The following is a 25,548-nucleotide window of genomic DNA, read 5'->3' as shown; positions in this document are numbered from 1 at the left end:
GCAAATCATTAGGAATGTATTGTTACAAAAAGTCATGGTTAAACAAAAAGTCAGGGTCAAGCGTTCAGTCTTTCCTACATTGGGTATTAATATCACCTGCAGCAGGCTTAGTGTCTTGTAGAAAATAGACATTGATGAAAGACCATGTCCGTGGCTTCAGAGTCTCACATTGTATCATTGCTAGTTCGTTTAAATTTCGTTCCATGTGCGTTGGCATTGATGCCGCTACCTTATGATCGACCAGTGTGCGTGTTATTGTTGTATGCATTCGTAAAGTTTAAATACTATTGCCGCTAATTATACTGCATGGGATGGGCATTCAAAATGCTCTGTTTATAGGTGTTTTCTACAACAAAGCTCTAAACTGCGAACAATACATCCCATTGAAATCTTCTGCATAATTTTCTTAGCCTGATTACCCAATAATTAAATATCATTTCGGATTCACTCTTTATTCAATTGTTTATAAGTTATAAAACTGCACTTCATATGCATGCCTCCTTTTAAATCGTTTGCTCATCAACTAATTTGACAACTGGGTTCAACCAGAGACCACGTGGAGCCTAATAAGGGCTGTTGGAGGATGTGACAAAACTCGAATATTTATTTCTACTTCAAGAAGTCTGTCAAGGGGTAAGTGAATCCTTAGGTACAAACAGTGTTCCACAAGGTTTGCCAACACTTGGGAGGCAAACGAGTTTCCGTTGACGCTAGCAAAATGTGGCACAGGTTGCTGGAAGAAATGGATGTTATGCGTTGAAAAATAATGCATACAAATCTCGCTAGACAAACCAACTACGTCGAGCAATTTGTGGGTTCTGTTCCGTTCTAACGTTTAATGGTTTCATTTAAGGCTGGTGGTACATTTAAATCCACGTTGCTCACCTGTGGTAATCTTTTTCAAAGGTCTTTGGTTACTCTTGTCGTATTTGGCGAACAGCTGTTGGGCAGTTTAATCCTAATTTGTTTTTCATTTTCACGATCCATCAATACATGCGGGACTCATCTTGCATACATTTGTATGACTGCTACAAAAAAAATAGTCTAGCTATATTCTAATTGTGTGTACGTCTGCTGACAATAACACTGTCTAGATATGTTCAAATTGTGTGAGTAACTACTACCAAGAATATTGTCTAGCAATATTCAAGTGGTGTGTATGACTGCTACGATAATTTTGACTAGTTTTATTCAAATTGTGTGTGTGTGTGTGTGTGTGTGTGTGTGTGTGACTGCTAGCAAGAACATTTTCTAGCTATATTCAAATTTTGTCAGTGACTGCAACCAATAACATTGTTTAGCTATGTTAAAATTGGCTGTTTGACTGCTACCAAGAACATATACACAATCTGAGTATAGCTATAAAATGTTTTTGGTAGCAATCATACAAACACTTTGAGTATTGCTATAAAATGTTCTTGGTAGCATTCATACACACACTTTGAGTATAGCTATAAAATATTCTTGGTAGCAATCATACAAACACCTTGAGTATAGCTATAAAATGTTCTTGGTAGCAATCATACACACACTCTGAGTAATGCCATAAAATATTCTTGGTAGCAATCATACAAACACTTTGAGTATAGCTATAAAATGTTCTTGGTAACAATGATACACACACCTTGAGTATAGCTATAAAATGTTCTTGGTAGCAATCATACACACACTGTGAGTATAACTATAAAATATTTTTGGTAGCAATCATACAAACACTTTGAGTATAGCTATAAAACGATCTTGGTAGCAATTATAAACACACTTTGAGTATAGCTATAAAATGTTCTTGGTAGCAATCATACACACACTTTGACCATAGCTATAAAATGTTCTTGGTAGCAATCATGCACATACTTTGACTATAGCTATAAAATGTTCTTGGTAGTAATCATACCCACAATTTTAATATAGCTAGACAGTGCTCTTGGTAGCAAAGATACACACAATTTGAGTATAGCTAGACTATGGTTACAGCCTTATAATTATGTCAACAAAAATGGTAAATGACAATATGTCCAGATCGCAAGACATGAACACTATTAATTCATTTTGATTTATTGGATACCGACTTGTGAAGAAATTTGATTGCAACATCTGGATATGAGCAAATGCTAGAATTACAAAACATAACACTAACCCTAAACTTAATCATACAGTGTTGATACAGATGATGGAAGAGATTGGTTGTTTGCTTTTATCACACTAAGCACATGATTGAGTTTTCCACGGACACATAGAGCTCGATGCATGTACATCATTAATACACAATCAGGAAACGCTCTTTTACAATCTGGCCAGAAAATATGCCCTGGGAAGGCCAAAACACAAGCCCCGTGAAGATGTATAAGAGTTAACCAGTACTAATGTGAGTCCAGGATCTCCATCATAATCTCCATCACAATTGACTTCCATTCAGTCCAAGCTTCTTTACAATAAAGACTTAAAATTGCTATACTTTTTTTAAAAATTAATTTAAAAAATAAAATTGCAGTCTTTACATTCACATTTTCATAAATGTAAAAACGAACATGAAATTACAAGTGAATGTTTAAACTTTATTGATAGTTCATGAATATATTGTGTAATAAACATGTATATTGAATGATGATAAAATGCATTTTAATCTTATATAACCGCACTGCTATTCCACACAACTTCCACATATAATTACAGATTCCACGTAATGCTGTTTATATAATATATAGTACGGTACATATTTAAAGAAATTAAGTACTTATTCTCTGTCATACACTACACATTAAAGATAATACAGCATATGTTCTACATACTATTGTACATATTGTACTTAATACCGTACCGAATCAACATAATATAGTACATTTTCTACGTAATACAGTATACAGTCTACTTAATGCAGTAAATATTCAACAAAATACAGTACACAGATCCCATGCCATACAGGATATATTCTACATACAGCCACGACAACTATTACTTATAACAACAATAATGTGGACTTTGTACAGTGCCTAATCTTTAGAAGCTCTTAGCGCTTGACAATATTAGACAACACAAAAATATACGCAAAGACAAAATTATAAAAAACAAATACCATGAAATTGCAAAACAAAATCATGCTGACAACAATTAAGGAAGTAAACATTGTTTAGTCTTCAGTCTGTCCTTGCAGTCGAAATAGGTGAATTTTAATAACACTCTTGAAAGAACTCATAGTGTCCTCGTGTTTAAGCTGAATTCGTTCCGCGTAGCTGGTCCTGGTATGCAAAAGAACGTTGTCCGCATGACTTGGTTTTAAGTGTGAACGAATAGAATATGAGTGTCGGAAGATGAGCGTAAGTTTCTAGATGGGGTATAAACATTGGCGATGGCATGCAGGTATATTGGACTGGATCAAGTCAACGAAATGTAGCGTAGTGAACATATATTTGATTCTAGATGGAACGGGTTACCAGTTGACGTTATAGAGTGAGGGTGGGGGTGTGTGTTCATTTCTTCATACTCTAAGGATAGCCCGAGCTGATGTCTTTTGAACTAAATGAAGTTTCTGCAGCAAATAATGAAACGAACCAGACAGTTGTGAAATACAATAGTCCAGCCTTGATGTACTAAGGAACGGAAAATTATTTAGCGACATCAACCGAACGAAAAGTGCGAGTGAAGCTGATGCGTCTCAGTTCCTGGTATACAGTCTTGCATATATATTTATTCATGACGTGTTGGTGTAACGAGAGAGTACTTTAGAATGTGATACATTAGTTTCGTATTGACTGTTTAAATTTAATGTTGGCATTGTTGATACTTATTATTTGAGGTTGATTAGGAATCAGGATGGCTTAAGTTTTACCATCATTCATCTGCAGCTTGTTACATGTCATCCTTGATTTGACATCGGAAATGCATTTCTCTATTCCTTTGATAGTAACTTCAATTTCAGCTGGGCAGCTAGATTTGTACACTTAATTGATGTCAGTGTGACTTGGCGAGATACCGGATGAAGATCTATGACGCTTGAGAGCAGGCAGCTGAGTGTATAGAATGAAGAGAACGCGGCAGAGAACAGATCTTTCTGGAACACCAAAACATCGATCAACTGGGCTGAAATGTTTTCCATTTGGGTACATGATTTGTGTCCTGTTGAATAAGAAGAACTTGAAACAGCTGTATCGTGAATACCAAATACATACTGGAGACGGTGAAGTAATATATCATGGTCTATTGTGTCAAATGCCGCAGACAAGTCAACTGAGGTGAGAACTGTAACGTTTTTGCTAACCAAAGCATCAAAAAGGTCGTTAAAATCTCTAAGAAGAGTAGCTTCAGTATTGGGGAGGGGGCGGTATACAGAATGTAAATTCTTTTAAATTTTTTTTATTCGGATGAGATACAAGTTGGGATCGAACAAACATTTTCCTAAGATATATTACATAAATGGAATGTTCGGAACAAGAAGGTAGTTCCTTAAATCATTATGGTCAAGTGTCGGTTTCAACAGAAGCCTTACATTGTCAGTTTTGAAAAATGATGAGATTTCCCGGATGAGAGAGAAATTTTGATGGCATATGTTAGTTAAGGAAATATTGAATCTAATCATCCAAGCAGCAGCGATGTCGGAATCTGATAGAGTTTTCACATGACTTTGAGGCGTTCTTCATTGCAATTGAATGTACGAAATCCATAGATACAGGTTCAAATGCTGTTAAAGGTTGCAGTTGATATTCTGTAGCACAAATGTATGGTGACGATGAGTCAAATGAAATTGCGTGGTAAAGCTGATCTCCAGTGGATTGTAGTTTGTCACGGGACACATTTGCAAACAGGTCAGGAAGATCGACAAGAGAGAAGGTCGTTGAAAGTGGTTTATATTTTACTTTACATTGACTCGTTCGTAATCTCGAAGAGCTCTTTGCTGCTGGAACTTGTATCACTGTAGTAGGATGAGTTTCCTGCATGAATTATGCGACATTCTTCTGAGCAGCTGCATAGCTCTGCCTATGAATAGTGAGGTTTTTGGAAATTAAAAACCTCTCAGCCTTACGGCGTTCTCTTTTAGCATTGCAAAGCTGGTCCATAACACTACTAATAAATAGAAAATACTTTTGAATGTATACCCTGTTCTTGGTTGCTAGGGCATGTTTGTCAAGCAATGAACGCAAACACTCAACAAGTTGTACTGCTTTGCGAGGTAAGTAATTTGTTAGGCTTGCTTGAATATCGTGTACTATTTGAGCTATATTTCGTATACGGAGTTTCTCTTAATAGCAAATATATGGACGGTTAAGGACTGATACATTGAGATGGCATATGATGTAGAAGTGATGTGGTACAAGTTCGTGGAACACAAATGAAGACTATATAATATTATTATCAAGTCTATTAAGAGTACATAATACAATGTGACAAAAGAAACATATTTGTCCGAACTGGTGTAGTAAAAAATAAATGTTTTTAAATATAACTTCAAACTAAAAGCTAGAAAGACAATAGTCTCATCATAACTACCACCCAGTCGATGATACAATGAAAATAACTTGTCTTCAGACATTGAATATCTATGTTTACTTCACCAAAGATGAAACTATCCTTCCGAACTAAAAATATTTGCAAAAGCACTTACGTGCCTATTTTATGTACCCATGTCTACTCCTATCTTCAAGTCGAAGACTTACCTTGATTTAAGGGCTTGCAGGTAATACCAACCGAATATGTGATAAGACTATCCAGCCACTATAGATAGCTACTGCCAAACATTTGTGTATATATACAACGTTTCTAAAACCCGTCGATAACCAAGTAATACAGATTTTAAATATTGCATAAACAAAATACTATCTCGTTTAAACATGATATTATTTCGTTTAAACAAGATACTATTTGCTTAAATAAGATAATATTTGCTTCAACAAGCTATAAAAACAATTGTTGGCACACTCCAGCCACCGTATACTTAAACTTTATGATTACTTGCTTTTCTATCAAGAGAATTGGACATAATCACGAGATAGAACATAAACATGAAAAATCTAAAGAGTAAATTGTTCCTTTTGATCCACGGAAATTATTTAGGAGTCCAACATGGCAAAACGTTACACAGACGACTATTACCAAACAGTTTTGAATGTACGCGAGAATTATATTCCTTTAAAATTTTAAGTTGATATGCATTACACCATCTTGATAATATTGCATATCTCTTTATGACTGCAATAGGATCCGCTATAATCTGCCTTGGCAATCTTTGTCTAGCTACAATAGGAGCTGCTATAGTCCAACTTGAGAATCTTACTGATTTCTTTCAGTGTTAGAGTCTGCCTTGAAAAAGTTACTGATCTTTTTCTAACTCTAAGAGGCGGTGGTATAGTCCGTATTGAGAAAGTCTTTGATCTATTTTTAAATATAAGATGAAAAGCTACACTCCGCCTTCAGAAAGTAACTGATGTCTTCTTAACTATAAGAGACTATACTGTACACCGCCTTGGGACTACTACTGATCTTGTTCGAATTAAAAGAAGACACAATGAAGTCCGCATTGAGAAGAACATTCTGAATAAAGATATTGCAGATTATAAAAGGTATTTAATATAACCATTAAAAGCATGATAAGATAGTTGCAAAGGAAATAAAATATGTATGATGTTCCGAATATTACAAAATGACATTTGAGACTAACTATAAATTTCTTTTCCTAAAATGTTGTCCAGTCCAGAGCACAATGTTTCATTCAAATATTAATAATTGAAAGAACACAATTAAATAATTTTACATTTTATATACTGTTAGTCTGTGTGCTTAAATAAATTTGTTTGACCCCATTTTAAAAACGAGAAAGCATGACTACAGTTGTGGATAAAATAAATGTCCATTCCAGATGTCGATGCATAAAGTACTCCTTAATTAGTGTGCACAAAAATCCATACAAATCGACACAATATATAATTCACCACAGTAGGATAAAACAGCAAATGGTTCATACTGCATAAAAGTATTGTTGGCAAGGAATTTTGAAAACCATTTTCAACGAAAATTGTTTCTGAATTAACTTAACATTATTTATGTTATATCGTTTTTCATTTAATAAGTAGACAAAATTAGTTAACCTAAGTAATTAGCACGCAAGTTTAGCAAAGGTACGCTACTGAAGCTGGAAACATGTCACATCATGCGTCATTTGATCCATCGAACATCATAGTTTTATTTATTTATTATTTTTCGGAAATACGTAAATAACAATAATTCTGAATTTCATTTCCTAAGATAAATTCATAGTGTTAGACTTTCAAGGTTACAGCAATCTTTGCAACATTTAAAGGTATTCCCACAAATTCAAGGATGAATGTATAGACTTGATACGCATATATGATCAAGGAATGGTTCTGTCAACTAGGGTATTAAATTACATGACTTATACACAGATTTGAATTATTGATGATTGTGTCACCAAGGGTTATCAGACTTAACAATTTCTGCAAAAATTCGAATAATAGTTTTCATCCACTTATGGGATGTATGTATTAGTGATTTTCACTCGTATACTGAATCAACAGTTTCACACAAAGTAATACTGAATAATAATGATCCAAGAAATGGAAAAAGGTAATTCGTGTCGACCAGTTGACGATCAAGACGTAGTTCCTGTTCCACAGCGGTCGTAGAATTGTCGAGGGGTCACAACACATTGCCCGACCCTTCCAGTCGTCAGAATGATCTCTCAAGAGCCTATTCCCTGCATATCCGTTGGGGTCTAAGCTTTGGTTCCTCGCTTCGAGGAAACCAATACCGTCCTCCGATCCGACGTCACCACTGACAACCGCTCACGGGCTTAACGAAACTCAACAGAGTTCTATGAATCCCGTCGAGAACACAGAGCTAACGATATGATGTAGTACACGAGACAAGGTGAAATGCGAATACAGTAACATAAATTTCTCAGTCGCGCGCATGAATTGGTTTTGTTAAATTTAATTCATTTCATCAGAACTATTGTAATTAGATTATTGTTATCATAAATACGCACACTAATACGCGTCCAATAAGAATAATTTCGTTGATTGATAAGAACTGGAGCATTATTCATCATTCAATGCATACAACATATAACTTAATTCCATTTGTCTGTTCAGGTGTAAAATGTCTAAATTGAAACAGATGGAATGGAGTTCGGAAACTTATTTCTATCTGCAACATTTTGCACAAATGTTGAAATATCCGGATTATAAAACATTTCTATCACATATAATGGAGAGAGAGAGAGAGAGAGAGAGAGAGAGAGAGAGAGAGAGAGAAAGAATGCAATTTTATATTCCACCTCCCGCAACATCACGTAAATAGTTACGATTTTTTTATGTGTATGTATTTTTCAACATTCATTATCTCGGTATGGCCGAGACCGCTGTAATATGTTTGCCTTATAGGGTTTTGTATTGCTCATGAAGACATCCTTAAAGGTTTATGGTGTATGTATTTCCCAATAGGCAATCAATACCTGGTCTGGATGGGCAGTGCCCGCTATAAGACATTTTGCGTTATAGGCTTCTTGATGGTCCTAAAAGTGGACAGTTTCGTGACAAACAAGTTGTATTGGAATAAAACAACATCAGTTTGCTCTATATGAACTTGGTTGCGGTTGAAGATCTAAAGCAAATACTTTGCTCGTGTAACATTTGGTGATAACAAACCAGAATTTGAAATTTGTAAATAAGTAAATAAACAACCCTCGGGTTATGCTCTACGCGGTAACGAAACCCGATATATAATGCAGTGATATTAAGTGCACATACTTCCGTGAGATACAAGCACATGTATGTATGTATGTATGCATGCATGCATGTGCATATATATATATATATATATATATATATATATATATATATATATATATATATATATATATATATATATATAAAATTTCTTCAATATTGATAACATATTACATTCATCCAGCGAATTCAGATCTTATATATTGAGGTGGCAATCACAAGAAACTCATTTGGCCTACAAATATCGATTTCACAGATTGGTTCTAGATTTTGCATGGTCGTTCGGCCAGTGTCACGTGTAAGTTTTCTTTAGCTCGTTATCAAGTGCAAAATGTAGAGCACTCTATAGACACTGTATATAAGATAAGACCACCACGAAATATAAGGCTATTCTCTGTTATACTATTGATGTATGTAAACACCGACAAGTATTTCTGTAGAAGGTAAGTGATTAACGATTTCCCTGTTCAGATACAATTTAGTTTTCTCTCTTCTCCTCTCTCTCTCTCTCTCTCTCTGAAACTTTGTCTGCATTGGCAATAATTAACACATATTTGCATATTTATTGCAAATGTTACTGCGTTGATGCGATATATACGTCGGATCATTGATTTGATTAAGCCAAAACTGGCATAAGGAAAGAAAACAGAGCTCGTCTATGCTATAAAATAAAATTTTAGTTTCAAATTGCTTATGCTATCTGTCACTAAAATTTGCACGATCCATGGAAGCTGCAAAGTCATAACGTCAATCTGTAGAACATAGAAGCAAACTACGTAACAAAGAAAGCTGCATACCGGACAAATAAATTGGAGCTTTCTTTGTCAATTACGCCCAACTGGTAACCTTCTACCAAGAAAGTACGGCAGTTGCAGCTCATCATGTGCATTAAATAACGTATAATGTAGGTGTTATGGAACGTTTTCAGTCAGGACACTCCACAGAGAGTTTCTTAATTTCCACATGTAAAGATATGCAGCACAAATAAGATCTATAAAGTCTGTATAAACATTTCCACATTGAATTCACATATTTAGTTATTGTTGAGGAACAGCAGACCATAGTCTACTCATATAATAAGTAAATTCCTCACTGTCATGTTTTATTTTAGCCGACTGCCATAGTGGGCAGGTATCAAAAGTTAGAGCATGGACGCGAATCTGTAAAAATCCGATTCGTTAGGCCTTCGAATTCTCAAGGTTCTATTTTCAAGCCCAGCAATTATCGATCTTACAATTTCACTTCATTGTTGTTTATCAGGCATTTTGGAATTCTGCAAATAATAAATTAAATTATGAGGCAAATAAAACATCTTTAACATATCTTATAGTTGCAAGTATTTCATAGCTTCACTTTCATCATCTGAAAATGAAGTGAAATAACATGAAGTTAACATTCGATTTGTATGTATATAACTATACGCATCAAACACAATCTATGAAATCACATTTCCGCTATCGAATTTGGACTGCGCTGATGTCCAACCTAGCTTTCCAAGAACAATGTCTGAATGTCCTGTTAAGCCTTGTACATATTTGGGAAAATATCTTAAGAGTTTTATCTAATGAAGCAAGATCACTTCGTGTAATATTACACAATAATTTTCTACCATTAAACATTGAAGGAAAAATTATCTTTTTGATCATTTTGGCAGACATCCAAGAATGTAAACCATTCCGTGGAATGCCAATACTAAACATACCATGAAAATAATTATTCTGTTTCTTGCGTGCATTAGTTATTGATTCATTTGACGCAACCTTTGAATTAATACTGTGCCCCAGATGTATTGCAGAATCAGTAACCGGTTAACATGTCTACTCAAGATAACGTTAGTCTTGTTTGCGGACCGAAATTCACAACATTTAACTTTGTAAAAGTAAGCTCACATCGCCACTTGTTACTGTATGTGTATGCGATGTCTCCCAGCTTTTGAAGATTGGTAGAATAAGTAGCGATAAGTGCAATATCATCAGCTAGTTTTTGATGTCCAACACCTTTCGACGCCATCTTTGCTCCAGATATTTTTCTCCATTTGGAGTATCGAGTCTTTTATAAATAGAGTGTTCATCAAGGGTAGCAAAACGCCCCTTGTGTCACGTCTCGGTCAGTTGGGAACCAGTACAAATAAATCCATCAACAAGTACTTTGCTCTTTAATTTTATGTACATTTTAAAACATATCAATTTAATATGCAAACCCTTTGTACCACGAAAAGCAGTAAAACACGTAAACCAATGTTTAATTTATATTATAGTGATTTCATCAAGGAAAATCTCACTGTTGTACAGCCTAAACCCATTTCCTAGTCCTGTTGCTTTGCGTGTATTTTATTAGAATTAACGTCGTTGAGCCAAGTGACCAGACGTACGTGAATTGCTTTCTCAACATGGAGTAAAGTTATAGACCTTTGACGTTGGAGGGGTTCTTTGATTTTCTGTTACTGTTCGTCCAATAGTTTATTATTACTCGAAGGAGCATATTTCTAATCGATATTGTTTTGTCTTTCCTGAGAAAACAACTCATCCTAAAATTTACCTTAACCCTTTTTTATTTTCAAGCCTCCACCCATTAAGGTGAGTATAATTTTCGATTGTAGTATTACCTCATCGTCATAAGGTTGAGTGAAACACCGGTCTTTCTAATTTCAGTTACGAGCCTAATAGTGTTTTGTAAGAGACTTAGACTACGGATGACTTGTACTTAATGTCGTAATGATACGATATCGAAACTTTTCGCCATACAGGCAAACTGTTCATTTTTAAAGATTTACATACGCATGCACACACACATGTATGTATGAATGCATATATATATATATATATATATATATATAAACGTTTTACAGAAGCCTGTGCTGTGACACAATGCTGATGAACATCTGCTTTCTAACTACAGTCATTCTGTGGTTTTCGCCATATTCCTGTAAGTACACTATATATTTAGACTGAACACGAGTTCCTGAAGATGAGTTTAAATAAGATCACGCATTGATTGATCACATCTGCAAGCTAGTGGCAAATACCTGTATTACAGTTTCTGGAGAGTCAGTCTTAATTAAGTGTTCCTACTGAACTGCAGCTACATGTGCACATACTTTAAAATTTATTCTTTTTAGCTATTTATTTATTGATTTTTTTACACAAGCCAAGACTGTCTTTGGACAAAGGACTATGCAAATGCGTTGTCGTTACTTTAACTAGTTTTTGAAACATGTTGCAAAGTTCGAGAGTGCTGTTGGAGTGGTTAAAACGAAGTATCAGAGTCAAGAGCGATCAACGGCAATGTGATAGACAATCAATATCGTTAGTTATGTTCTGAATCATCCGTTTTCATCGTATATCAACAAAATTAATATATTAAAAGCTTTAGATAAACAACTAATAAAATATTTAAAATGATAATCTCTTTCGCCGGTTTCGAAGTTTACCTCCTTTATTAGCGGATGTTTACAAACGCTCATTGCTTATGACAAAATTGTACCTTCTAGCATCATTGTAAACCAGATATAACGTACTCCGCTAATTGGCGAACCCCATTCCCATCCCTCAACACACATCGGTAAAAAGGTCCGTGACCATTGGATTTTGTCTTAGAAGATAAAAGTATACACAACACAGAATTTCAGTTGAATCTCTTTATATATATGTATATATATGAATGTATATTTGGTTATCTCAATAGTTGTTAAGTTGTGATCCATAGGCCATGATGGTTTGTCCTTTGAGCGTGATACAGGAGGATCATCTAAATCCCATCTGAAATATGTTGATACTCTGCTGTAATTATGAAAAGCGCACGTTTTCGGACATCTTTGTCTCCTAATTTGGGAGTTATTTTGAATTTGTAAGAAACAAACCCTATCGATTGTTCCACAAGGCCACTATTGATGGTATTAAAGATGATTTGGTAGAATTTAGTCAGAAACTGCAAATGTCTATATTATTTGAACATCGAAGGTTATAATGTGTTTGCTCAGACACAGGGGGAGTGAATAATTCAATGATATAGTCCGGAAATTGGCTCGTTTGAATGATGTAGAGTGTTAATAAAATACTGATGATTTATAATGCAGAATCATCATGTTCATAACTTGACGAGGCAACATGGTGCAGAGACTTGCCATGATATGTACTTTTAATGTATACTTATCGTTTTCAGAGGGCGGTTGTATCAATGTAGGCCTGTCTGTATTACTGTCGTTCTCTCTCTACACGAACGTTCCGAAGCTTCTCCGCGCCAAGCAATCAGCTGACTCCGTGACATGCATTAATGGCATTCGATTTCTCAGTCTGACCTGGGTCATCCTGGGGCACACTTACAACTACGGAATCATCTCAATTTCCGAGACAATGAACGCAGGTAGGTCAGTAACACCACTATATAGTCAAATATAGAAAATTATTGGTGACACTTTCTTTTCTTTTTCTTTATTTATATGGTTCTTTTGACAGTCAGGGTTGAATTTCACCATACACATGTGAATATTAGGTGTGCAATTGAAAGTTGGATTTCGTGTCACCTTGGTACATTTTTCTTGCTCATAAGTAGAAACATCATACACTTCAAGTAATGACAATTAGAAATGAAAAAAATTTAAATAAAGTACTATCAATCATTTCTTTGAGATGTTTCTTTAAATGCCATTTTTTTCAGAACTCAATTTTTTAAAGTATGGGAAATTTGGTTTGATATATGTGTATTTGGGTAGTATTTGGTTTCTGGGTTCTCAGAAATAGATAAATTCAAGAAGAAAATTAACATATACCACCCATGCATTTTTATAGTAACGTTTGCACTATCTTTCATTTCTAGGCAATGTTTCCCATGTTTCCTTCCATATTGGTAAACTTTGACTGCATGCTGGAATCTCGATTATACTTGCCTTACAGATTTCGATAGGTCTTTTAATAAAAACTGTTCCAATTTTAATTTCCTTTTTTAATTATGTGTATGGACTTTAGTAGTGGATGGTTCCCATGTTGATATTTAAGCGGATCAAGAAGTCTTTATTTACAGACCTTATCGAACCTGAATTTATTGGGAATATTTGACAATTTGTTTTTTAAAGCCGATGTGGTCTGTGGCCATTTACATCTGCCGATGTTTTCATTGTACTCCTGGAATAGCTTCAGAAACGGTATATAGATATTCTGGTTTGTTTACCATGAATGCTATTTACCCAATAGCCAACCATTCTAGACCTTGCGATAAACCATATATGTGGGCGTGGATTGTTTTAATTTTTAACACATATCTTACAAAATCTAAATGGACTTGTTCCACCATATCTATTTTTTCAAAACCCCAGATCTCAGCTGCACATATAAGAATTGGAACTATTTCCATATAATAAATATGACAGTCAGCAGGCAAATTAAGATTAAATATATCTTTAAATTGTTTACTTTTGTTTTGTTTTTATTATCTTTTTAAATGAGATACAATGCTTTCCTGGCTAGCCAAGTTTGCTTCTTAGTTTCCAATTAATATCTACCATTCTTTGAAAGGGTCAGTCCTAATTAGTTATAATTTTCGACTGTTTCATATTCCAAATTTGAACTGTACATTTTGTCTGTTTCTGCATTTATCAAAATGTATAATTTTGGTTTTGCTTATCTTAATAACAAGCTTATATTTCCGCAGTAATATCAGAACGTACTGCTATTTCCTCTGCATGGAGTACATTTTCTTTTTCTAAATATAGTACAATATCCCCATCGAGTACAAAAAAAATGTAATTTGAATGCAATTTGAGTAATTATAGATGTCGCTTAGAGACAGAGTAAATAATGCAGGAGAAACACTTTCGTATTGTCTATTTCATCACTTGCACGTTAATAGCTCTGTGTTCTTTCCATCGTGGAAGACAAACTCTCACACAAGTATACCTGTTTATTATTATCTTAAGTATTTATAGCAGTGCTCATCAGTTTTCTCCACAAACCAACTTTCCATACCCTAAAGTACAAACCAATGTTTCATGCCTCATGTTCGAAAGTTCTGTTAAGTAATTTAAAGCAAAAGTTTTAATAGTTGTGGAGTAATTTTTACGAAGACCTGCATGTGCACATATAGAAATTTTGTTTTTAGAAAGATAAATTTATCGTTAAGAAGAGAGGCAAAGACCAAAACTAAAACTCATTAAAATGATAGGCATATGATCGGTAAGATATGATTTATCATCTTTGTTTTTATATGTAGGTTTAATCAACATTGCAATGCAAGTTTATCGAACAACGCATGTGTTTCAAATCATGTTTAAATTGTTTATGACGAAATGAAGAAAAGTGTTTCCCATACATTTTAAATATTCATTCAAGATGGAACTTTCACCAAGAAATTTATAAAATTTAAAATTTCTCAATACCGTGAAAATTTCTCTGCATGTATTGGTTATTTAGTACCGTGCAATGGTTCCTCGCTTTCCTCTACCTCGTCGGTATTCCCGTTGCGTGAGTTTATACTCCTAAAATAGCAATAAAAGCTGCTGATTTTGATATTCTTGTCTTCATTATAATAGTCTGATTGTTTTTTATGGTTTGGGATTTGTTTCAAGTGATTTTCATAGACCAGTATTGTTTTTGGATTTGTTGTTTGCAAATCTATTATATATCCTATAATATATATTGGTAATTATATCTTTAATTGGTATTGGTACCCAAGTTCGCAAATATCTTAGTTGCTTTCTTGTAACTGTTACCTGATCAAAACATGTCATTCAGTGGTTTCAGCAGCGAGGGCTATTTATAGTACTATGACTTTTATTTCTAGCTAACTTACAATCTCTTCAGTACAAGAGTTTGCCGTGTAGTTTGTTATGAAATACTTGTTTAATGTTCCTCTCCGTAAACCTTTTATAAGCACAAAGCAAAATAATCTGAATAGTTTCATCACAGATACCATCAGTTTACCGATATTTGTAACTCTTCTCAAATAATGTATTTTGTGATTTGATTCTACTGACATCTACAGTGAACATGTTCTCATCAAATTTCCAAAGTAGTTATTTGTTTAGATTGTCAGTCAGGTCCGCATTTATTCGCCTCAATACGTTGAACGAAAGTACCTACATTATAACTGATGGAGCATAGGAAAAAAGGCTTGATCACAAAATTGTTTGATACAATTAAATTCTTGTACAGAGGGTAATAAATAGTACATATATCTATACATTCTGCAATTTATACAATGTAAAAGCATATCTGTTTGGCCTCTTTCTATCACATTTATTTCTTCATTGTCATATCATTGTAAACGAGACTCTCTCGTTAAAGTAATGAGAAGCGATTTTGTTTTTCTATGTTATCAGGGTTGTCAATATCCGCTGATAATGTAATAAAATCATCGATATCCGCTATAATGCAACAAAGGCCATCAATATCTGTTATACAGCTATTTAAATCTTCCAACAAGAACACATGTTAAGCTTCATGATACATCACCAGTACGTCATCCCCAATTTTATCAAGAGCTTTTAATGAAGAGCATCCGGAACCCTCAGGAGGTATGTAAACAATCTACACATAAAAACCTTCATTCATTTGGAGCAATTTGTTCCGCTCGATGCTTCAAGGCAAATTTTAGAGTCAGGATGTTCGATAGCAGTTATATATATATTTACTAATTGAGCTATAGCACCAGATTTACATTTGTGTCAAATTTTCAGTCCCTTTAATTCATGACTTTCGAAGCAAGTTACGTATGAATTTGGATAGTTTAAGTTTAACAAGACATTCAGGATAACTTCACTTGGGTTGTAAACTACGGACATCCATATAGAAATGCGAAAGTTACTTTCATTTACACTTTGGCCTGAGTGGTCAAACCGATTATTTTTTTTACAGTGTGCACGGTGGTGCCCATAAACAATAGAATTCGCTTCATTAAAACAAAACAAAAAAAAAAAAAATCTCCCACTTAGCCTATTATTGTTATGCTCTTTACCTCGTTGTCATTTGCATGCGTAGGTGTTATCACGGTTTCCCCTTGAAAAGTAATTAGATTTGTGTCATCGGTTTCTGCTTTGTATGGTTGTATGTGGTTGTGTAGTTATGTTGTATTCCTGAGTTAAATCATGGCATACAAATCGCTAACGATACATTCACTCTGTTACACATCTGAATAACGTGTGTCCGAGTCTGCTACTGGTCAAATATCCTTTATTGCCCGTGTAGGGGTAGTCAACCTTCCTGGGGATACATAGCGGAAAAGTTGTGGTCCACTGAAATCCAACGTAGATGTTGTCTACCATAGTCTTGGACCTCTTACATTGTAACACGTTTGTGGCTAATGCAAGATGTATCTAGAAGTTCTCTTTCCTTACAATAAATGGCTGTTGCTAAGATTGGCTGAGAGTTTAAAGTACTCTGATACTTCTGTTTATCGTTATTGTTTTCATTCTGTGTACTTTTCCAAGCTGGATTGGCCAGCACGGATGTCCCACTCTTTTTCATTAAGGTCTCTTAAGATTATGTTTGTGTTTATCACTACTCTTGATTTCTGTTTCAGCTAGATCAGTAAATATTAAGTGTCACGAATAATTCTGCTTTGCAAATGAATTATAATTTCTCTCAGACTGACATTCTCTTGCTTGATTTTATACATTTTTCTCTTGCATGTGATTAGTAATTTGAGTGTTGGTATTTGTACGTCCGTCCTGTTTTGCACTTAAACATTTCCATATGGTTTTGATTTCGGAATAATTTCTTGATATTATTCTCACTTCTTTTTTCACATTACACAAACGTTGCTACTACGATATCAATTTTGCGCAAATTGATGAGCAGTGTATTTTTTATTATTGATTTATGCAGTATAGGATTGAATAACTGGACCCTAATGAGACCCTGAACCATCCGGGAAGGTTGAAAAGGGTTATTAGCTCGGTAGATGACATAGTGACATTGGATTAGGCTCATACAGTGGTGGCTCAGTTTGTGTTCCCTTCCATCACAGAACACATGTGAATATGGCGGTGAATTCGCGACTTTTTGCTTCTCGATTTTCTTCTTGATAGGGCTTCCCATATGAGAGGTTATTCACAATCAACGTGTACAGAGGTCAGGAGTTGAAATTAAAACCTCCCGTATATATAGTATTGTTCACAATGAACATGTGCAGAACTTAGAAGATTGGGTTATGACCCCCCCATATCTAAGAGTGTTTACAATAAACATGTACAGTGGTCAGAAATTAGAGTCGGAACCCGCTTCCAGTACATTGTACAGAAAAACTGAACATAATTCCAGATCTGAGAAACTGTCTCCTTGATAGAATACATGAATGCGCATCCTACATACTGCGGATTTCAGTGATCAATTATTTTGTTTACAGGCATTGCGTTTTGGAAGTACTTCACAAACCCATTATTAGCAGGTTAAAGGAACAACTCTGCCATTTTAAATGGACCTACCATACTTATCAACGGTGAATAATTTAAGAGCAATAATTGTTGAATTAATCTGATATCTTCAAAGTCTTTTCAAGAATTATGTGGAACCCTTTGGCTAAAAAATATTTCTCAAACTTGAGTTGATTATTTAGGGCTTTGTCAGTAAATTTATTATGGCTGATACATGAATGTGCGTATAGCAAATAGACGTAATGTTCGAAATTGGCATAATTATCTTTCACCTTTGTTTGCCTCTAATGAGTCAGCTCGCTTCATAGTTCCCAAAACAAGTCAACTTTCATCAGAGACTTGACCTAGCGTGGCCTTCATCTCTGAATGAGCGAGCGAAGCAAAGCTTCTATTCCAAACTCAGTCATTTATTCATCGATAAAAAGGCACTGTCGTTGGTGTCTAGGAACCTATTTCATGGCACTTTTATGAAGAATGTTTGCTTATGTATATTCATTGGAAATGAGGAAATCCTGTTGTGTACAGCCATGAGTGAAAAAGAGAGTATCCGATTTACGCTCGTGGCTTGCGACAATGCGTTTCGGGACTAAGAAGCTATGAACGCAATCCTTCCCTTACAAAATCTTATTGTCAAAAGGATAAAGAACTATATAAAGGTCTTCACAGTAATAGCTTCTTAAATTCAAAATATTGCCATTTAATGTTACACTTCCTGGACCAGAATTTAAATTGTTATCCTTAATTTGGATAAGAGAAATGAAATAAGCGAATTGTCAACGACGTGTATGAGCTTATTATTATTATGAAGAAAATGTAACAAACACTGCTGTCATAATTAGTGTCTTATAAAGGCTCAAGTTCAGAATCAAGTCGGATTTTTACTGGTTTCTATTGCTTGAATTTACAAAGTAGTTGTTTTTTGGTTTATTTTGTTCTGTACATACGTTTCAACTGAAGCAAAGGTTTCGAATCTTAATCTGTTACCATTATATCATGGTGCAGTTGAAAACGAATGGACTAAAATGAAAAATAATTCTGATATCATACAAACAGTGCCGAAATACCAAATAGGCAGAGTAGGCACCGTTCTATGGGCCCCACGCCTTTTAGGGTCCTGCGACAACGGATCGAAATACCATTAATTTGATATTGAAAAATAATTACAATCAAGCTTTCTTAAATTGTTTCCGAAAGATAGAAAAAAAAATGAATAAAAGAAACGAAAACTTTATGTTAAAGACTCCTTAGAGAAAATACTGTATTAATGTGGGGGGCAATGGGGGGCCCCAAGATTTCGACTGCCTAAGGGCCTCCGCAGGGTTTATTCCAGCACTGCATACAAATGAGTATGCAGAAATTGAATAATGTAATCATGCATGTACATATTTATGTTTCTGTTCAGTCATGTGTCACGCAAAGTTTTCCCACGCTTAGGCCATAACATTATACTCCGCTGAAACTGATCATAAAACTTATGGGTGTCACGTGATTGTAATATTTTAATATGCTATCTTCTATGTTAAAGTTAACTCTCGATAAAAAAAAATATATAAAAGAATTGCAATCGACCTTTGAACTTTTCCAAGGATAACATAACGAACTAAAATACTACAGCGCTTTACTTTGATAGGTCACTCGAAGTAAAAATGATTGTAGAGGACTTCCTGAAACACGTATAGACAGAACACATCATGCACAATGACAATACTTATGGGACATGACATTAAAATGTTTCCTAACAAGGATATTCCGTTTTAAATTCACATTCAAGCAAACAATGTACAGAAAAAATGTTTTAGTGTCACTTTATACCTACCGTATAGATAATTCACAACTCAGACACACTTTTGTTTAGAAAAGGCCCATCCCATTAAACAAACACCGACAAGATTCATACAAACAAACAAATGATGAAACACCAACAAGAGTCATACAAACAAACAAATGATGAAACGCCGACAAGATTCCTACAAACAAACAAACGATGAAACTCTGACAAGATTCCTACAAACAAACAAATGATGAAACACCGATAAGATTTCTACAAACAAACAAACTATGAAACACTGACAAGATTCCTACAAACAAACAAATGATGAAACACCGACAAGATTCCTACAAACAAGCAAACGATGAAACACTGACAAGATTCCTACAAACGAACAAATGATGAAACACCGATAAGATTTCTACAAACAAACAAATGATGAAACACCGACAAGATTCCTACAAACAAACAAACGATGAAACACTGACAAGATTCATACAAACAAACAAATGATGAAACACCGACAAGATCCCTACAAACAAACAAACGATGAAACACTGACAAGATTCCTACAAACGAACAAATGATGAAACACCGACAAGATTCCTACAAGCAAACAAATGATGAAACACTGACAAGATTCGTACAAACAAACGAATGATGAAACACCGACAAAAGATTCATACAAAATAAACAAATGAAAGACCGACAAGTTTCATACAAAACAAATTAATGTAACACCGACAAATTAAAAGCATCGCAAACATTATTGGTGTCAAACTATATCTTGTAGAATAAACAATGATTCCAACTCATTGATGATGGCAGTTGAGGGGAGACAGGGCTTCAGCTGCAGCAAACAGTTATGAAGATAGAAATGTCAAGGGATGAAAGGCGTGGGAACGCACCAATTAGATTTTCTTTTTGGGGTGGGGTGGTGGGGTGGTGGCTTTAATATCTAGAAGCTTAAATTGAAACAACGTTTTGAACATTTAGACAGAAAGAGTTGGGCATTTAACTCAGTTAAATATATCAGCAGTGAAATTTCTGTTTTCAAAATTCGTTGTTATTAGGGAAATACCAAATGTGTAACAAAATATTTTTAGGGACAAGGTATAATTGACCTTAAATAACCTTTTTAGTATTCGGAGAATGATAAGTCATCCATAAATCTCTAACCAGTTCTATGTGCGGAGGTAGAAGGTGTCTATAAATAAGTAAGGTTAACACGGACTAGCGTACTGATACCAAAGGACGACGCGGTATGCCTCATAAGGTATGAATGATGGTATTCAAATGCTATGTTATCAAGCTGCTAAACGAAATAGACCCACACCGGAATCTCAGAAAATAAGGACATAAACCAATAAACCTTTCACAACATAGGCAAGAAAAAGGAAGAACAACTAAGCAATGTCAGCACAAGCTAAACACATCGTGCAGTCGCCAATTATATATATATATATATATATATATATATATATATATATATATATATATATATATATATATATATATATATATATATATATATATATATATATATATATATATATATATATATATATATATATATATACCAAGAATCAACAGACGCAATATTATGATCTCTAGAAAAGATTAACAAAGATGACTAACTACGTCAGAATGCTGAAGGGAAATGTATGCTTAATAGCTGAGAAGTGCAAACCCAACGAAATTGAAACTAACATATTTTAGGACACAAGTACGAAAAGAAAAGAAATATCGTTGCGAGAATCAACAACATTACTTCAAATTTATAAAGCTGAACCCCGAAAAAATAACATTTTCTTAAAAATTGTGATTTCCAGTTTGAAACAAAACAACAATAGCAGCAACAAAAACTTGAAAACAAAACAATCACAAAACAATCACATTATACAAATCTGGAGGTGGGTACGTAGTTGGATGTCAGATACGTAAATCTATATATATCTATATATCTATCTATATCTATATATATATATATATATATATATATATATATATATATATATATATATATATATATATATATATATATATGTGTGTGTGTGTGTGTATGCATGTATACATGTATATATATATATATATATATATATATATATATATATATATATATATATATATATATATATATATATATATATATATATATATATATACAGACATGCTGATAGCCATTCTCAGTTGTAGTGGTATATTTCCTACTATATAAGTTTAGATAGACTTTCAGTCGTCCTAACACGCTTACTTTCTACTTGGCAAACCTTCTCAAGCATACGTTGTCCCATAATTGTAATCCTTTCTGAGCCATTTTAAATCTCGAGGTGTCCGATAGTCTCGAAACAAAATTAGTTTTAAACATGACGATCGTTGAAGTTCTACTAGCCAGTTTTGACACTCGATTTTGAGTTTGTAGGACTTGCTAGCTGCAGTCTTCATTTCTTTCGGCAGCGCATGTCCACTCCTTTTATGAATCTTCTTTGGTTTTCATTTGGTAGGGAATGTTATGTTGGTAGACGGTTGGTCATATGCTGTGAGTAGTTAGTAAGTCGATAGAGATAGTGAGAATGATTTATGCATCATCCTGATGTGAAAAATTGTGAAGCCACCAAACCAAAATATAATTACGGTTCTTAAATCTATCATGCCTTCATACTTAGCATAAGAACTTTGTGTATGATTTAGCTTGTAGTGCCATAAGACCGAATGCAGCATGAAAAAATCAAATCTAGGATTGTAGAAAGATAGATGATTTAGAGAAAGGAACTACGTTAGAATGCTACTTTGAATCGAGAAAGATAATCCATTTTTACAAGATAGTAGTCTGAAATTTATTAAAAGTCAGTTTCATAATTTATTGATAATTTCTGGAATAGTGCTGAAGAATACAGGCAGTGTGCAAAAGTAAAAAAAGAAGTAAGTAACGCGAAATCAATTTAGTAATGAACTCAATCTTGTTCACTCATATTTCACACCACTCTTTAGCTTGGTCCAAGCTTGAATTTGGAGTCCGCTTTTAGTAACCACACGACTGTGTTAGAACCATTGTTTAATTGTGTTTTCATGAACCGCTGAGGATCAATGGGTAAGGCATTAAATCCGTGACCAGAAAGTTGCGATTGCTACAATAGGATCAGCCCAAATCGGCTTCGGTGTTGTGTCCTTGTGCAGGGTACTTTATTCCACTTGCTTCAGCACGACCTGACACTCAAAGTGTTGATAGGCTGTGAAAATGTTATTTATTCGTCTTGAACATGTGTGGACAACTGTCAATACCACAAGTTAAAACATTAGAGATTAGTGAAACATACAAAGACTATATTTAACATGTTAATATATATCATGCACACACACACACACACACGTATACTCCTATATACACATCATATCGTATCATATTATATTGCAGAAAACATATTGGATGCCAACGAAATGATTCAAAGCTGGACGTTTCAAGGCGTAATTGGTGGTGGCTTCGCAGTGGATACGTTCTTTCTGATGAGGCAAGCATGGATATTCTGTGTGATTGAGTTAATAGTATTGTTGTACTTAAAATGTAACAGTGTTCCGCTATTAAAAAAAATGTACCTCATTTTGAAATACGTAAATCAATGGCGATGGGAAATATCAGACACTGCCATTTTACAGGCACTTTATGCTTCACGAATCTATGATAATTTAATTATTTCCTATTTATTTTAAGCTGGAAATAAGATTGAAGCTGGACAAAAGATAATCGAATGGAAATTATCCCAAAGGTATCAATATGTTTATATATATATATATATATATATATATATATATATATATATATATATATATATATATATATATATATATATATATATATATATATATATAAAAGAATGCCTATATTTTGTTCTTTTGTTTCACTTGCACCATAGAGCTTCTTGAAGTGCAACGGAACATGATATAATATTAAAAGAAAACTCCTAACGAAATTTTTTGGTTTAATCTTTCAATCCGCCATTTTTATATTTTTAGTGCCTTCCTGTTAACATGGCTGCATCTGAAAGCCACGGATAAGAAGAAAAAGAAGTGCACCCTTTCTGATTACTTTATGTTTTATTTCCATCGGATCTGGAGGTAGATGGTCTGTCTGTCTGTCTGCCTCTCTGTATGTCTGTATATGTCTATGTCGTTAGTAGCATTGAGTTCATGCGTCAAGAAAACAAACCCCATTCATCATAATTCCCTTAAAAAAAACCAACACTCTACCTCATTCCTCAAGGTAACAAATATATTATTTGTAAATAATTTTATTTAATAAAGGCAAAAATACTATACCGTTTCCGAGACCGTATTTTCCCAGTAACAAGTATCCCAATTATCAGGTACAGGTTAATATGGTGGCAGAAAGTTGTGTACTGTGAAGTGTTTGTTATTACGAAGACTTCAAGGATCTCCGTGGTATTTTCGTTGCAGTGTTTCCTTGGCATTGTATTTTGTTTGAGTTATTTCGTTGGAGTTTTGGATTACCAATAGCAGATAAAGCGGATTTTCCGAAGTGAAGTGATGTGGCTCGACGAAGGTCAACTCCAAGCACATATATCTTGCATTTACAAGATTCATGCCGGTTACAGATGTGAAAGAGGGTTTCTGCAGCTACGCTGGAGAGACAAAAATTATATTTTTCAATCGACCTCACGATTCGCCCAAAACCACCCAAATTCAACCCAAATCTGCACAAATCCACTATAAACATGGTGCAAATTAAACTAAGCATACTTAAAATCACAAGAAAACATTGTAAACAGTGTTATTATGTAGAAATAGACGACACAGTATGCTGCATTTATTTGTTAGATTGAAAGTAAGCATTGAAACAAGGGAGACGAATGTTACTATATTCATAAACAGTCAGGACCGATACGTGGAACTGATACAGACGAAGACCTCGAAATTGAAAGATACGAAGTTTTGGGCAAACCGTGAATAATATTAAGAGATTACGGATGCCCGCAAAAATCTACTATTAGTGACGAAATACCTGAAGAAAATCTTAGTCACATTCCCCGCTAAAAGTGTTATCAATGGCAGATCCACAGTGATGTGTTTACTGCCTGGCGTGATACTTTGCGCCGTAGCAGATTAGAGACAGCTAGTTCTGTCAGGTTTCACCCATTGACTTCCAACACTAGTAATAGTATGAGTAATCGTTCCTGAAACTCTATCGACATCATAAAATACTAATGTTTCTAAAATGGAGGGGCCCACGACGGACAAAAGTGATGATGATACATTATCGAATTACGCATCAGAAGATGAAGATAAACGTAAAACCCAGTATACAGGTCAAGCCGACCTACTTCCCGTAACTAAACGTTTTGAGTGTTTGTTGAACGTAGAGACAGAAGACGCCTTCGTCACTACCGATATCACTGAAAAATAATGGTACTGCCATCGAGGTGAAACAAATATACGTTGCTCAGGTTTTCCTGAATGAGCCTTTCAAATATCCACTACAAAATTGAAGATATTCTAGATATATTTTATCTTAAAATGGAAGATAATCTATATTTATTTGATCAATTTGGGATGTGGAACTTCTCGACAGACAACTCCAAATTTAGTTGATGAATTTTCTTGAACAATTTTGTACCTGGCCATCTAAAATACATATCATATACTTCTTATGTATATTTAATTTGCAT

General features: G+C 34.4%; 1 protein-coding gene across 1 annotated transcript in view; it reads left to right on the top strand.

The window, feature by feature from the left end:
• The window catches only part of LOC149781751 (O-acyltransferase like protein-like), an 88,796-nt gene that overhangs the window by 52,410 nt on the left and 10,838 nt on the right, over nt 1–25,548 (top strand). The window contains exons 8-10 of the mRNA XM_089935872.1: nt 12,897–13,097; nt 23,283–23,376; nt 23,879–23,980. Of these exons, the coding sequence (XP_089791998.1) occupies nt 12,897–13,097; nt 23,283–23,376; nt 23,879–23,980 (397 nt within the window). The remainder of the gene's footprint in view (nt 1–12,896; nt 13,098–23,282; nt 23,377–23,878; nt 23,981–25,548) is intronic.

Source organism: Sinohyriopsis cumingii, chromosome 15 (assembly GCF_028554795.1).
Source record: "Sinohyriopsis cumingii isolate HCF-2022 chromosome 15, ASM2855479v2, whole genome shotgun sequence".
Classification (NCBI taxonomy): Eukaryota; Metazoa; Mollusca; class Bivalvia; order Unionida; family Unionidae; genus Sinohyriopsis; species Sinohyriopsis cumingii.
The sequence above is the reverse complement of the archived record's forward strand: the minus strand, read 5'-3'. Positions and strand labels throughout refer to the sequence as shown.